Below are 15,593 nucleotides of genomic sequence, written 5' to 3' on the forward strand. Positions count from 1 at the left end.
ACTAAATTGAACCCCAGAAGATCAATCACCACCACACCAATCTTCCGTTAAGTGTAAATGTACCCTCAGTCTCTACAAAGCAGATGACTGAACTTCTGGAGGAATATACTTTGACAGTCCTCAGGCACATGTTCAGATTACTTTAATACAACTTAAGAGCCAGGAACTGAAGGCTTAAATGTTCACAGGCTTTGACAAGAAATAGTTTTATGCAATCTGAAATATCTTTGTGAGAAACTAACAGAGCTTCAAAGCTTTATGAGCCAATATACCTGGACTCAAGATCATTATAGCAAAGGGTCTGAATCACCTGAACTAAAAGTAGTAAGAGTAAAATTTATAAACACAAAAAGAAAAAGGTGAACATGAGTATTAAGTCCAGTTTCTTTTGACATTAAAATGTTTTCTTGCTACAGCAATTTTTTAAAAAATTTCCTGATATAGGAGTTCTTGGCAGTAATCCACTCAAATTGTAGCGTACCACAGGTTCCCCACACATACATCATTGATAGCTGCTTAAGGAGCAGATCAGCCTATTTTCTAGTATTACATGGCAGTCTGTAGTAGATACCAGAAAATGCTCTATTATCTTGTGTTTTATCTGTTAGGAATAGAAAAACTGTTCTGGAACTACATGCCATTTTTGAGAGGGCACTTCTCTACCTGCCCTTCTGCCCAACTGTGAATTTCTCACAAGATACATAAACTCCTTTAAGACTAGTGTTTCAGATTGAGAAAAAAAAATACAGAAGCACTATCAACTCTGACAGACTAAGTATTTTCTCTGTTCCACATAGCAGCATGACAGTAAGATCTAAATCTGGCATTAAAATGAAATTTTCATTTGTGCAAACCAACATTAGATGCAAGTAAGTTTCCATGACCAATATCTTTCCAATAATAAATTACTTCCTTGAAACCACAGAACACATAATGTCGCTTCAAAAAACTTGTAAGAATTTTTTGTATAAGCTATTTACATTTTCACTGTAATATATGCATTGAAAACAAATTACTCTGAACATTCATCCTCGAAGATCTAAAATACTCTAACATGCTAAAAAGCAACAATACAGCCTTGATTACCAGAGTACCTCCACATGTCTTTCAAAAAATGTAGTGGGACTTTTTAGGGAGTACTCTAGATTGTTAACATTACAGATCCATACAAAATTATTTCTTAAGATAAAATTTAAAATCAAAAACTCTATGTTAGTGCCTTATCTCCACCAGATATGTAAATCAAAAATGAGAAAAGAAGATAATTTAGATCAGAGGTGGCTCACCAGTTAGGGACAAAGAGCCATAGATGGACTACAAAGAGCTATCTAGATAGATAGATAAAAATAAATGTAGAATACCTGACTCAATGCCCCCCTTCCCCATAGCCAGGAACCTCCAACGCCCCCACCCTCTCAACCCAATGCCATATGCCTCCCCCAGAGCCAGGCACCTCCAGCGCCCCCACCCTCTCAACCCAATGCCATACGCCTCCCCCAGAGCCAGGCACCTCCAGTTGCCTGCTCAAACTTGATGCCAGCTACTCACCGAGGCTACGTCTACACGTGCCCCAAACTTTGAAATGGCCATGCAAATGGCCATTTCGAAGTTTACTAATGAAGCGCTGAAATGCATATTCAGCGCTTCATTAGCATGCGGGCGGCAGCGGCGCTTCGAAATTGATGCGCCTTGCCGCCGCGCGGCGCGTCCAGACGGGGCTCCTTTTCGAAAGGGCCCCGCCTACTTCGAAGTCCCCTTATTCCCATGAGCTCATGGGAATAAGGGGACTTCAAAGAAGGTGGCGTCCTTTCGAAAAGGAGCCCCGTCTGGACGCGCCGCGCGGCGGCAAGGAGCGTCAATTTCGAAGCGCCGCTGCCGCCCGCATGCTAATGAAGCGCTGAATATGCATTTCAGCGCTTCATTAGTAAACTTCGAAATGGCCATTTCGAAGTTTGGGGCACATGTAGACACGGCCCAGAGCTGCCATCAGTGCCACCGTTACTGCCTCCATGCACTTCTCTCACCAGCTGCTGGGGCACGTGCACAGAGCAGCAGACAGCACTACCAGCATGTGGCTCCAAGCAGAAGCCACATTTAATCTCCCTCTTCCTTTTGTCTAATACCCCACTACACTGCAAAGTGCTCAGTGTTTTAATTGATTGTCATTAAGACAGATATGAATCTTACATTCTGCATGTCTTTACAAACCAAACCGCCATCATATAAAGCTTGATATTTAATAATAAATTACAAGGCAAGATGTCACTAGCAGAAGAGAAAAATAAAACTAAGACTTCACAAAGTAAGCAATCATAAAACATCAGAAAAAACAAGATATAAACCATCTCAGAATAAGGAGTATTAAAAAAAAAACACTGCACTAATAAAAGAAAATATAAAAAACATTCACCTAACAGATACTTTGCAATTTAACACAAGGCAAAAAGGGATGCTTTGCACATGTCTTTTTCACTCTTGATCTGAACATGCGAATCCAGTGCATGGCTATTAGAACCTTTTTCTCTGAGTGGTACCTATTGAGCAATTTGAGTGCCCTCTGCTGACTCACCCCACGCCTGCAGATATAAAAGGGCAGAGCCACACCCAGCACCCACTCATCTCTTCTTGACAGAATTGCAGTACAGAAGGAAAGGAAATCCAGTTATGGAACAAATACATGCAATACTTTCTGAAGAAGACTTACAGAACAGACTAATAACCAGTTTCTTTTTAGAGTGGGCTCAGAGTCCATCTAAACAACATTAGGAAGCCTATGCATCCAACTCTAACATCTCTCCTAAATGATGGCCTAATGGTAAGCAAATGTGTGGACTAGGGACCAGGTTGCTCTGCAACAAATGTCCAGAAAAGCTGCAGAGTGAAACTGCAATTTCATCAAATGAGTTATGATTCTGCTTGGTGAGGTGATATTAGGTCAAAGCACATGCGATTCATGAGGTTGTCCAAGAAGAATTTCTCTGAGAAGAGAGATTATCATTTTATTGTCTACAGCCAGCATAAACAGTTGTGAGGATTTATGGTACTAGTTGATTCTATCAAGGCAGAAAACCAGAGCTCTTCTGATGTCCATCTCGTGCAAACATCCTCTTCCCTTCTCAAAAGAAAGTATATGAACAGTTCAGTTGAAATGCAAAAGCAACCACTACCTTTGCAACAATGAATGAATGAGAGTGCAAAAGAAGACATGTATGGCAAAGCCCAGACATTCATGTAGCAAACAGTTCTCCCATCCTTCTGGAAGAAGCAATGATCAAATATGCCACTTTCATTGACAGATGTAGCAGAAAGCAAGTATCCAAAGGCTCAAACATGAGCCCCATAAGCCTTGAGAACTCTTAGGCTACATCTACAATACAAGATGAACTCAAATTTAAAGCAGTTATCTCGATTGTATCATGTGACTGTCTTCACTGTAAATACCATTAGCTTGATTTAGGGAGTACTAATATCAGTATCATAACATCGTTGAAACCAGCTGGGTGTAACCAAGTTCAAATTTAGCATGGAACCGCCATGTCTCTGATCAAATTCATTAGCCACCAGAGGCTGACTCGCACTGCTGAACCTAGCTCCCTACTGTGCCTGGCCCCCAGCTCCTGTGAGCCAAGCAAAGCAGCACTGGTCAGTCTCCCAGTTCCCCCAAGCTGCAGGGATCTAGGAATGAGGCAGCACGGTGAGTGCTGCTGGCAGCAGGGATGCAGCAGAGCCCAGGAGGAAGATACAGAATGCAGCGCTGAGGAAAACTGTGGAATAGGTTCCCAAAATGCACTGCTGCTACACATGATGTTTGGCCATTCAATGTGCCAGCACTAACTCGACTGTGTGGACTTTGTGGGGAAGTGAGGATACTCAAAATTGAATTTATAAAACCCAGCACTATAAAATCCATTTCAATAAAACTGAATTTATCTGGTAGTGTAGATGTACCCTAAGTTTAGGTCCCACAGAACAGACTCATGCAACTGAACATACAATTTGACTATGCCTTTCAAAAACCTTATTGATGTGTATATAGAAAAAAAATTAAACAACGGTCAATGTTAGAGAGGAAAGCTAAAATAGCTGCTCAACGTACACTGACAAATAACAGCCGATCCTTGATATTTCACATATAATACGAAATTTAATAAACGCTGAACTGAAGAGCAGAATAGCTAGTTTCTGCAATGGCAAGATCAGATGGATTTTGAAACATTTACTCACCTACAGAGTCCAATGAAGAATTCCCTTCTACAGATCCCTTATATGGAGGGTATGTCCAAGTTGATTCTAGCCTCAAAATTAATTCTAGTGATGGCGAGAGCGATACCATCACTGCCAGATTCCTCTTTGATGGCACAAATGAGCAGACTGTCCAGTGCACTACTGAGTGATGCACCATAAGTATTGCCACAGAGCAATTTAACAGTACCACAAGAGCCGATTTCTATACCAACAATACCATTAGCAACAAAGTAAACTTCTCGCTGCTGCAAATGCCTCCATAGCATGCAGCACTAAGATCATATCTGGGCATGCACTATTGCTGAAACTGATGTGCTATTTCTCGCACTGGAGCTAACTGTGCACTCAGGATGAGGATTTGGAAGGGGACTGATTAGACCTCAGATGCCCTCTACTTGATTTCCTTTCCCCTTGCTTTGCAGGATTGAGGAGTAGAGAACTTTCTCTGAGCAGAGGCTCCCTGGAAGACTTATGTTCCTTCCTAGGTTCAGGTGACTGTGACTAGTACCATGACTCTGGCAGCCTTGGAAACAAGCTCCTATCTAAACCTGCAGCACTCGCCTCTGAGTCAAACCAAGACAGCTCTGAAGGTCATCTCAGCTTTAGTTAGAATTCCAGCCTAGCCTCTGTATCACCTTCCATCCTATGTTTGAAGTCCTGACAAGTCTGGCACTGTTCCTTTACATACATCCTGCCCAGGCACTTGTAATAAATGTATGAGTCAGTCATAGGTATAGGCTTTCAACAAGAAGCACACTATTTGAAGCCTGATGAGCCAGGCATGTCTAGATGTCAGCACGAGAAACCGAAAACAAGGAAAAAACTATAATAGTATAACTTTTTCAACTATTAATACTACTAAAACTAACTACAGCAATAATTACAAACAGACTAAGCACATAGCTGAGAGAAAACTGTTCTGACAATGAACAGAGGTTCCATTTCCAACACCATCATGGATGTTAAGAAGAAAGAGAGGCTGGGGGCAGATCTCCCTTTTATAAATTCATGCAATAGCATAGACAGTAGATGGCACTCAAGGCACCCACCAGGTATTGCTAAAGGAAAAAGTTTCCAGTAGGCGCACACGGGGTTCACAGACACCAAGAACGGAATTCATACAGACAGCAGCTCAAACGAGAACACGTGTTGACATTTCTCTTCATAATAAAAAAAAAATCCAAAGCCAAAACACAAAACCAAAATACAGGCATTCAGATGTCATATTTAAAATTTTCAAAAAAAATGTTTAACTGCATGTCTCCTGCTATATTAGAATAACCATCAAAAAACAAACTCCCTTACTGCTTCCCACTCTCATGATAAAATCTATCCAGAAACCACAATCTCAGCCTAGGTAGGATCTTCAAACTAGTGTTCTCAGTATAACACAAAAATAATAGATTACCACCGCTTACATTACAGCTTGTATCAGGTCTAAGAGACTGCAGATTATCAAGAGACTGATAGTTTGTGTTGAACATTTCACATCTTAAAAATCAGAAAATTCAATTTTTTAACATATTGGTGTTGGTTGAGAAATAATAGTTATACCTACCTGAGGTGTTTCCCAATGTATCTTTAGTATGACAAACCAGGTCTTCATTTTCTCCCTCTTTAAAGTTTCCCAATTCTCCATAGTAAAGAGCAATTCCAAGCTGCATTATGCGTATAAACATAGGGAGCTGCTGGTCAGTGATGGAAAGCTTCAAACTTTCAACTAGTGTGTGAATCTACAGTATGAAGTACACAGAAGCAAATAATTAAATGTCTGCACTAAAATTTTAAAAACTAGGATATGATGTATACTATAGATAGGGACATTATTTTCTTCTCTTCAGAAACAATGAAAATTATAAAAACTAAGTCAAAAGCATTCACATTTTAGAACCTAAATAAAAACATTGTATTGTATTATGTCATCGAGACTTGCATGAAAAATAATTTTAATTTCTTTTTAAAAAAAAACAACTTGTGCTGCAATAAAAGAGAACAATCAAAACCATAGGGCAAAATGATCACAGCATTCTAGGTCTGTAAAATACACAACAATCAAAACACTGCACCACTCTGAAAAAAATAAGTTAAAAATTTTTGACGAGTCTGGTTTTGTTTTGGTGCCTTTCCCCTCCCCTCCTCTCTCTTCTCCGCTCCCCGCCCCCCACCCCCATTTATTGGAAATATCAGTCTGAAGCTTTGGAAGTTCTTATAATTGGAAATTTCATGTTCCTAACTGCAATCTGTGAATGACAACTAGTTATTCTATAAATTTGAAAGCAAAAAGAGAACAACTATATTTCTATGCCTAGTCATATTTATTAGGAAATAAGAAAACTTTCTAGAAGTCCAGAGGAGTTATAAGAGTAGGTGGAAAGAGGTAACTTAAGAGACGTATATATCTGTGGTTGGAATTAACAATATGTGGAATCTGAAGAAAGAAGAATGTGTAGGTGTATGAACTCTGAAAAAAGGCTTGATTTACTAGAATCTGAAAAAAATTGAAGGGCACTATAGAAAGCTGCTTAGCTCATTCAAAACAGTCTTTAGATTTTACATTACTGAAATCAATAGATATTTGTTTCTCATTCTGACCTTTGTAAATGGCGGTCAAAGTTGCTACGCTGCTGATGTTTAGTTAAGTCAATATGCTTAAGGCTAAGACTAGTGGTAGAAAAAGCAACAGCAATAATGGAAATAGCTAATTTTTCAGAAGTAAAATATAAGCATTGTTGTGAAACAAGAAAGGAAAAGTAATGTCAATTTAAAAGTAAAGAAAACTGGCTTCTTTGGGTTCTTCATGATTGCCTATACCACTGCATGAAACCTTTCTGAAGTAGAAGAGCACTGATGAATATGACCCCACAACCAAAACTTAATTACTATTATCCTCGAACCATAGCCAGGCTGATAATTTAAGTCCATGTTTCAGGGCTTCCAGCAACCCTTCAGCAAGTTCATTCAACATCAGCTGCCATTTGCCCTGATACTCAAAAAATATTTAAAAAAAAAAGTCAATTGGTGATTATGCCATAAAAATTAAGTTCTTCAGGATGACTCTACATATTGACACTTGTGAATAACGTGCTGACTGATGCAGCCTAACACTAGAACCTTCCCAAACACTGCCTGTTACAGCCAGAGTGCGGAAAGCGGCGGGCAGGCCACCTCAGGGTAGCGCTAAATTTCCTGAAGGGGGGCAGGGGCATAGCACAATCAGCTGCTTGGTCTCAAGCTCATTCATCTAATTAAAGATGTTCAAATGTGTTACTGTTTTTATATACATGTATTTATATACTGATCAGTAATGTTTTTACATTCTACATACTTATTTTCCTACACGTCAAAAGGGTTTTTTTTTTTTCTCCACATGAACATAGCCAAAATGTCCAATTTGGATTATATTAGACACAGTAGGGAGGGGGGTCTGGAAAGGTCTGCTAATTACAGGGACAAAAAGTTGGGCCTGACGTAAAAAGTTTGCTCATCCCCATGAACCTACTTGTGCCCCCTCCTCCCCTTCCTTTCAGCATCCTCAAATGCTGAGGCTGGCTATATAAGATGTTGTGCCATCTAGCATCTCAATTTCCACCACCACTCATCCAGACAAGCCAAGAAAGGACTCTAACAAAGATGGTGATGGTAATGGCAAGTAAGAATAAGGGGATGTCACCTCAAAAAAGACTGTTTACAAGTAAGTAACCTTCACTACTTCTTCAAGTGGCTCTGCATATTCCCACTGATAGGTACTTTATGAAGCAGAGCTGAAAACACACAGAAGGAAACAGAGCTCTAATTAAATGATGATTGAAGGACAATTCCACCAAATCTAGCATCTGCTCTCAAAACCTAAATTATACAGGGTAGATGTACAGACTGACTTCCACATAGCAAGCCTACATGCTTCCCCAACAAGAAAATGTTTAGAACAAACAAAAGATCCTGCAACTTCCTTAGTTATACGACATGTCACAATAGTAGGCAGAGGGACAGCTGCTGACTTGCACTATAAAAGATACATTACCTTCTGTACACGATCTGGGCAACTAGAGTGCAATCCATATGATTCTTTGCACATGAAACAAATAACCTAAAAGGGCACCTAACCCTCTTGCTCTATTTAAATAATAGGCTGAAGCTCCTATAGCATCTAAAGATTGTAAAACATATTCCCTTTTATTAACATGTGGCTTTGGAAAAAAAACACTTGCAAATTAATTGTCTGGCTTAAGTGAAACTCGGATGCTATTTTTGTGATCCAGCCAAAGAACAGTCTTACTGTCATGAGAAATAGGGAATGGCAGGTCTTCCATTACAGTAATAATTCACTCATTCTTCTGGCTGATGGTGATTGCACAAACACACACAACTCCAATACATAAAATAAAGAAGATTCTACAATGAGTTCCAAAGGGGATGTCATATGCCTAGATAAAACCAAATCTGATCCCATGGTGGAACCAGATGAATCAAGCAACAATACAAGATAAAGAAGCCTTTCATAAACCTTTTAATGTACCACGTACAAACAATGGCCTACCATCAAAGCATGATAATGTGAAAGATGCACTAAATCAGGGGGTCAGCAACCTTTCTGAGGCGGAGTGCCGAAATTTGACTTTTTGACCTCCATGTACAGTCCAAGTGCCGGTGATACTTTTCATATGCACTAATAGTCTTACTTACATCTGCTTCATTAATAAACTAAGACACAGAACTTTATCATTAGGTGGTGGTTGGCAACATTAGCTGGTCTTTAATCTACAGACAGCATGGCTTTGAGCAAGCTCCTGGCTGCATGGAGGACAAGGGGCAGGGATGAGCTCCCACCTCACGTGCCGATGAAAATCGGCTGATGTGCCACTCTTGGGGCCTGTGCCAGGGGTTGCTGACCCCTGCACTAAATGAACTCAAGGGAGAATTAGCCATTCAGACTTGAAATATATCAAATATTCTAATACATAAGGAACATAACAAAACTGGTAAGTAAGATTTGCCTTACATCCAAGAAGCAAATCTAACCTATTTCAAGTAACGTTTCCCACATTCTGCACCAACATGGAACAAGATATTCCTAGATTAGTCAACTTCTAGATTAGTCAATTAGATTAATTCAGGCTGACACACAAGGACTTTGGGTCTGGAAGAAAGCTGCTGCTTTGTTGCTGTGATAACAATTCTGATGACAAAGGAAGTTGTACAGAAAATCACTATGACTTCTGGAGCAGGTCAGTGATGCCTCATCTATGCTAGAGCAATCACATCCTGTCCTGTCTTCATCACCTTATAAATTAATGGAAAGAAGGGGAAAGCATAAAAAAGGACGTGTTCCTAATGTGTTCGGAAAACATCTAAATGGACTGTTTCATGATCATGAACTGAACAGACATTTTGTTGAATCTGCTGGGGCAGACCCCAGCTGCAGAAAAATCTCTTGCACCATCTAATCCTTCAGTTACCCCTCATACTATGAAAACTGCCTCTGCTGATCTGATCTGCCAATACACTGTCACTTCCTGCTAGATCTAGGGCCACTGAATGGACATAGCAAACAATGCTCTACCACCAAAAATGGATTGCCTTGGTACACAGCAGAAAAAAGTTGGCACCTCCTTGTTTGCTGAGTTGAAACATGGCCACTGTATTGTGTATTGTTACCAAAACAAACTTTCTGTTTATGAGAAAAAGATCTGATAATCAGACAACTGGTCCTTAATCTTAAATCACTTACATGTAAATCCTATTCCTAGGACACCTTGAACTATGAAAGACTCCATATAAGCTTTCCATCCACTGTAATTACAACTGCAATTCTCACTTGCTCTGAATTGACTTAGAAACCTTCTTAGACTGCATCTATGAAATCAATTCAAATATCAGACAGTTGCTCAATATTACAATGAGACTGTCTTTGTTGTAAATACCACTAGCTTGATTTAGGGAGGACTGATATAGATATCATAACATTGTTGAAACCAGGTGGGGGTAGTATCAAGTTTGTATTTAAAAGTTCGAATAAAGGCCTGTGTGGAAGCACGTCGTCTTAAAATGTCATTTATTACTCTCCAGAAGGGCTCCGCACGTATCCCACAAAGCTATGTGGTTACCCATCATGTATGGCTGCTTCCATCTCTGCTGCTCTCCATGTGCACAGGTAGTAGGTCACAGGAAATTTGAATTCATACCAGCAAACCATGGAAATATAAGATACGCCCAGAAGCTACAATTGCTTTTCCCCATCACATCGTACTACATCAGTAGCCATCTCTTGCCTAGAAATTCTCAGGGTTGCAAGGGAACTCCGGCATGGAGCCATCAAGAGATTCTGGATATTCTGGCAGTTTAGGGAGATGAATCAGTGGCAAGCACACTTTTGGTGTCCAAGAGAAATGCATGCATTTATGATAAGATGCCACAGTTGTTGACTGCCAGAGGCCACTCCTGGGACTCTACTCAGCAATCAGGTGAAGGAACTCTGGCAGGCGTATCACAAGTCCAGGAAGGCAACCATCAGTCTGGGTCCCCTCCAAAGACCTGCTGCTATTATGACCACCTGCACATGTGTCTTGGGGTGGACCCAACCACGTTGCCCACTCTTCATTTGGACACTTGTGAAGATCCTGCCCTGGAGTCCAGGGTGAGCTGAGAGGAGCTCCTGGTGGGCCAGGAGGAAAAGGTCAATGGAGAACAGGATGGTGACAACCGGTATGGGCCTGAGGAAGCTGTTCCTGACAGCCTGGAGCTCTTCCCCACAGACCTGGAACTGGTCCCCTATACATTGGTCCCCAAGCCCCTGGGACCCAGCTGTTCTGGTGAGTATTTTTCTTTTCTGCATGCTAGGCAGGTTGCTGCTGGGTATAGGTATGGGCAAGAGTATAGGACTGCGCTCCTCAGAACAGCATGTTAATATTTCTGGGGATGGAGCAGTTCTAATTTTGGAGCTCTCCTTGGAGGCCTCATCCAGGCACTCTTGTATTTTTTGCACCAGGTTTTTGGGCAGGCCTGACTTAGTGCAGCTTTCACGGTAGCAAACCTTGCCATGCCAAGCAATCAGATAGCAATCTGGTACCACAGCACCACACAGAATTTTGGCTAATTTTCCAGGCTTGCAGTCACACAGGATGAGCAGCTCTTCTTTTTCGCTGTCTGTTATTTTTAGGAAGATGATGTCATCTTTGCAACCTAAAGAAGCACTGGAATTTGGATTGCATTTCTTTCCAATGCTCCTTGCCCTTCTGTATTTACCTGGAGTGCAGTGGTGCACCATGTGGCTGGTGGGTGTGCTGTCATTCACTCGCACGCACGCAGCTGGCAGGCTCTCTGGCCCTTCTTCCCTCCCATTTTCCAGTCCCCCTGCATTTTCTTTCACTTTACAGGGATGCCTCCTCACCTAGCAGTCCCTGCATCTGGAATTGAACCCCTCTCCACCCTTCCCCCTCGCCAGGTGCTGTGGACCCTGCTACCGCAAACCAACACGTCCAGCAGAGGTGGGTTTGCCCTCCTTGTTGTGACCTTTTCTTCCCTGCTTAGGGTTGCTCCCAGGACTGCTAACAAAGTCTTTTTTCCCCCTATCCTGGCAGACAGCTGGAATACTTCCTTCTCCTGACAGTTCTTTCCACTTTTCAGGGATCCTTCCCCACCCTACTGTCCATGCATATAGGATGGAACCCCTCTCCACCCTCCCCCCTTGTCATGCAGCTGCTGGGCTCTGCAGAACCAGCTCCTTGCAGAGGATTGCTGAAAACAATTTTTCCCCTGCTTCAGAAAATCACCCTGATTCCCCTGCTTTGCTTCCCATCCCCTTATAAAGCGGACAATTGCTTACCATGTCCACATGGAAATGGTCTGGATAAATGAGGACTTGTGTAATGAACACACTGAATCCCATCCTTAAGAAACTTTATGCATCTTGAAAAAAGAAAGTTTCACTGATAGTACAGAGAGAGAACCATTCATTTCATGGGTAAGTGCTTTGTGTGACTTCTATCTAAATGTTGACCTTTGCTTTTCAGCAGGCATCCCCAGAGTGGGAGACAGGGCCAGGAAGCACAAAAGGCCCAAGCAGGATCTGATCCTGCAGCACATGAAGCAGGCACAAGCCAAAACCATTCAAAGCAAAGAGGGACACGCTCAGTGGCAGCAGACTACAGCACAGTGGCAGCAAGCTTCAGCAAAGCAGCAGCAGAATATGCTTAAGTTCCAGAGAGAACAACAGCACATTTGAGGGAGGACAGAGCAAAGCTAAAAACAGCAGTGAGCAACCAAATGCAGATCCTTCGCTCCATGCTAGAAATGCATGGGGACTCCTAATGCACCACTGTGGGCTCAGCTCACTACTGCCCGGACTCCCCTGAATTCAGCTTGCCCAACTCCCATAATGGCAGCTCCTGAATGAGGGGAGGGCGGGCGGACAAGGACAGCCTATCGCTCTAGCCCCAATAGCCACTACAAAAAGCTATTCCACCACCCTTGACAATGCTTATTCTCCCTGCTGCTCAAACCTACTCCTCCAAATTAACATTTTTTATGACAACCTCAGTGTGATTTTTTTGGTACCCATGTGTGTTGGGGTGCACAAACCACTGTGGGAACTCACAGGGGTCAGCCAAGGTCTACAGAGACTTGCAACACAGGGGCCCAAGCAGGGGTGGAGGGGGCCGGGACCAACAGCACAGCTGCCCAGCACTACACCAAGATATGAAAACGACTAGCCACACAGGGACCTGGGTGGGGGTGGAGGGGGCTGGGACCCACAGCACAGCTGCCTGGCACTATGCCAAGGTCTGCAAATACTCACGACTCAGTGGCCCAGGCAGGGATGGAGGGGTCCAGAGCCAACAGCACAGCTGCCCAGCGCTACACCAAGATCTGCAGAGCACTCGTAGCACAGGGACCTGCTGGGCAGGGGTAGAGAGGGCCGGGCCCACAGCACAGCTGCCCAGAGCTACACCGAGACCTGCAGAGGACTTGAGGCACAGGGACCTGCGTGTGGGAGGAGGGTGCCGGGACCCACAGTACAGCTGCCCAGTGCTATTTTGGAAAATAACCCTCCCTTCACCTACATTCTTCTAACCGCATCTTAAGCCTCTCCCACCAAATAACAGCATTCTTTCTGTGAAAGCCATGGTCTGATTTATTGGTTGACATTGGGTGGGGAGTACAAATCGTTTTGGGGAGAGGTGTGTGGTATTAAATCAGAGAAATACAGAGCTATCATATGTCTGGCAGATTAATGAAGCTATGTTTCAAAGCCTCCAGGATTGCTGCTGCCTCAGCATGGTTACTGGGTAACAGTCTTGTAGTCGGCTGTGAAAAAGCCCTGCTCATGGCCTGAGCCTCGGAATTCCTGACAGTCTAAAAGTCTCCCTTCCTCAGTTCAAAAATGGTATGTAAAATACATCACACCATAATCACGGTGGGGACATTAGTTTCATCAAGGTCCAAACAGGTCAAATAGGCACCTGAATCTTACTTTAAAATGACCAAAGGTGCATTCAACCACCATTCTGCACCTGCTGAGTCTCTGACTCAAGTTTTCCTTAGTGGGGTGAAGGGCTCCTTTGTAGGGTTTCATAAGGCAAGGGAGTAGAGGGTAAGCAGGGATTCCCAATATTACAATGGCTACGTCTACACGTGCAGCCAACATCGAAATAGTCTATTTCGATGAATAACGTCTACACGTCCTCCAGGGCCGGCAACGTCGATGTTCAACTTCGACGTTGCTCAGCCCAACATCGAAATAGGCGCAGCGAGGGAACGTCTACACGTCAAAGTAGCACACATCGAAATAGGGATGCCAGGCACAGCTGCAGACAGGGTCACAGGGCGGACTCAACAGCCAGCCGCTCCCTTAAAGGGCCCCTCCCAGACACAGTTGCACTAAACAACACAAGATACACAGAGCTGACAACTGGTTGCAGACCCTGTGCCTGCAGCATAGATTCCCAGCTGCCGCAGAAGCAGCCAGAAGCCCTGGGCTAAGGGCTGCTGCCCACGGTGACCATAGAGCCCCGCAGGGGCTGGAGAGAGAGCATCTCTCAACCCCCCAGCTGATGGCCACCATGGAGGACCCAGCAATTTCGACGTTGCGGGACGCGGATCGTCTACACGGTCCCTACTTCGACGTTGAACGTCGAAGTAGGGCGCTATTCCTATCTCCTCATGAGGTTAGCAACTTCGACGTCTCGCCGCCTAACGTCGAAGTTGGTGCCGCTACTTCGAAGTAGCGTTCACGTGTAGACGCAGCTAATAGGTACCTCCACATGGCCAATCAATTTTCTGGTCTGGGAAAAGTTCCACCCATGAACTTTCTGTACAGACCAGACTTTCTGAAGATGCATGCATTGTGAACATTACCCAATCATCCCACGCTGATGTTGGTGAAACAATCTTTGTGACCTACCAAAGCCTGCATAACCATGGAGAAGTATCCCTTTCAGTTTACATACTCAGAGGCCAGGTGAAGCAGGGGCATGATGGGGCTGTGCACACCATCTATTGCCCCACCACACTTAGGAAACCCACTATGGTTTGTACATCTCCCAAGGTCACATTCTTCCTGAGGAGATGCCAACAGAATGCATTGGCTACCTGCACCACCGTGGCCCCCACTGTTGATTTACACATGCTGAATTGATTTGCTGCTGATGGGTAACTGTTGGGCATTGCAAACTTCCACAGAGTGACTGCCACTCATTTCTGAACTGTTAAAGACAGCCTCATTCTTGTGTTTCTGCACTGCAGGGCAGGGGCCATCACATCACAAGTTCCATAAAAGTGGACTTATGTATGTGAAAGTTCTACAGCCACTTCTGGTCCTCCCAGGACTCCAGAACAATGTGGGTTCCACCATTCTGTGCTGGTCTCATGAGTCCAAAACTGCCACTCCACTCTCAGAAATGCATCCAGGGCAGACAGAATTTGAGAGCTCTTGCACTGCAGTTGAGCAATTTCCTCTTCAAAATCATCATCATCATCATCTCCCTTTATATTGAAAAAAAAAAGGTACAACAGTCTGAAATTACTGTAACCATGTGTGCAATGACTTGGAGCATTTGAGGATCCATCATTACACCAGCAGTATAATGGTGAAAACTGCATGATCTCCAATTCCTTTTCACAAGGTTCGTGAGCGCTCTTAATTCTGGGACAATGCTTTGCATTCTGGGATAGTGGCATTAAACACCCACAAGCATCAGCAGCAGCATTTTTTTTTTTTTAAAAACACACAACTCATTGGTACAAAACCCCCAGAATGCAACAGGGCTAAGGCACTGTGAGATAGGTACCCACAATGCACTGCTCACGCATTTAAACTTGGCTAAGGCAATGGGGATGAGGTAACTCAATAT

General features: G+C 43.2%; 1 protein-coding gene across 10 annotated transcripts in view; it reads right to left on the minus strand.

The window, feature by feature from the left end:
• Nucleotides 1-15,593, minus strand: part of VPS13B (vacuolar protein sorting 13 homolog B) — a 903,527-nt gene that overhangs the window by 764,724 nt on the left and 123,210 nt on the right. For all 10 annotated transcript variants that reach the window (XR_012644370.1, XM_074986872.1, XM_074986870.1 and 7 more), the window contains one exon: nt 5,804-5,978. Coding sequence is in view for 9 of the 10 variants with exons in the window: in XM_074986872.1 (XP_074842973.1) it covers nt 5,804-5,978 (175 nt within the window). In the remaining variant the exon portion in view is untranslated. The remainder of the gene's footprint in view (nt 1-5,803; nt 5,979-15,593) is intronic.

This window comes from Carettochelys insculpta, chromosome 2, assembly GCF_033958435.1.
Source record: "Carettochelys insculpta isolate YL-2023 chromosome 2, ASM3395843v1, whole genome shotgun sequence".
In the NCBI taxonomy this organism is placed as follows: domain Eukaryota; kingdom Metazoa; phylum Chordata; order Testudines; family Carettochelyidae; genus Carettochelys; species Carettochelys insculpta.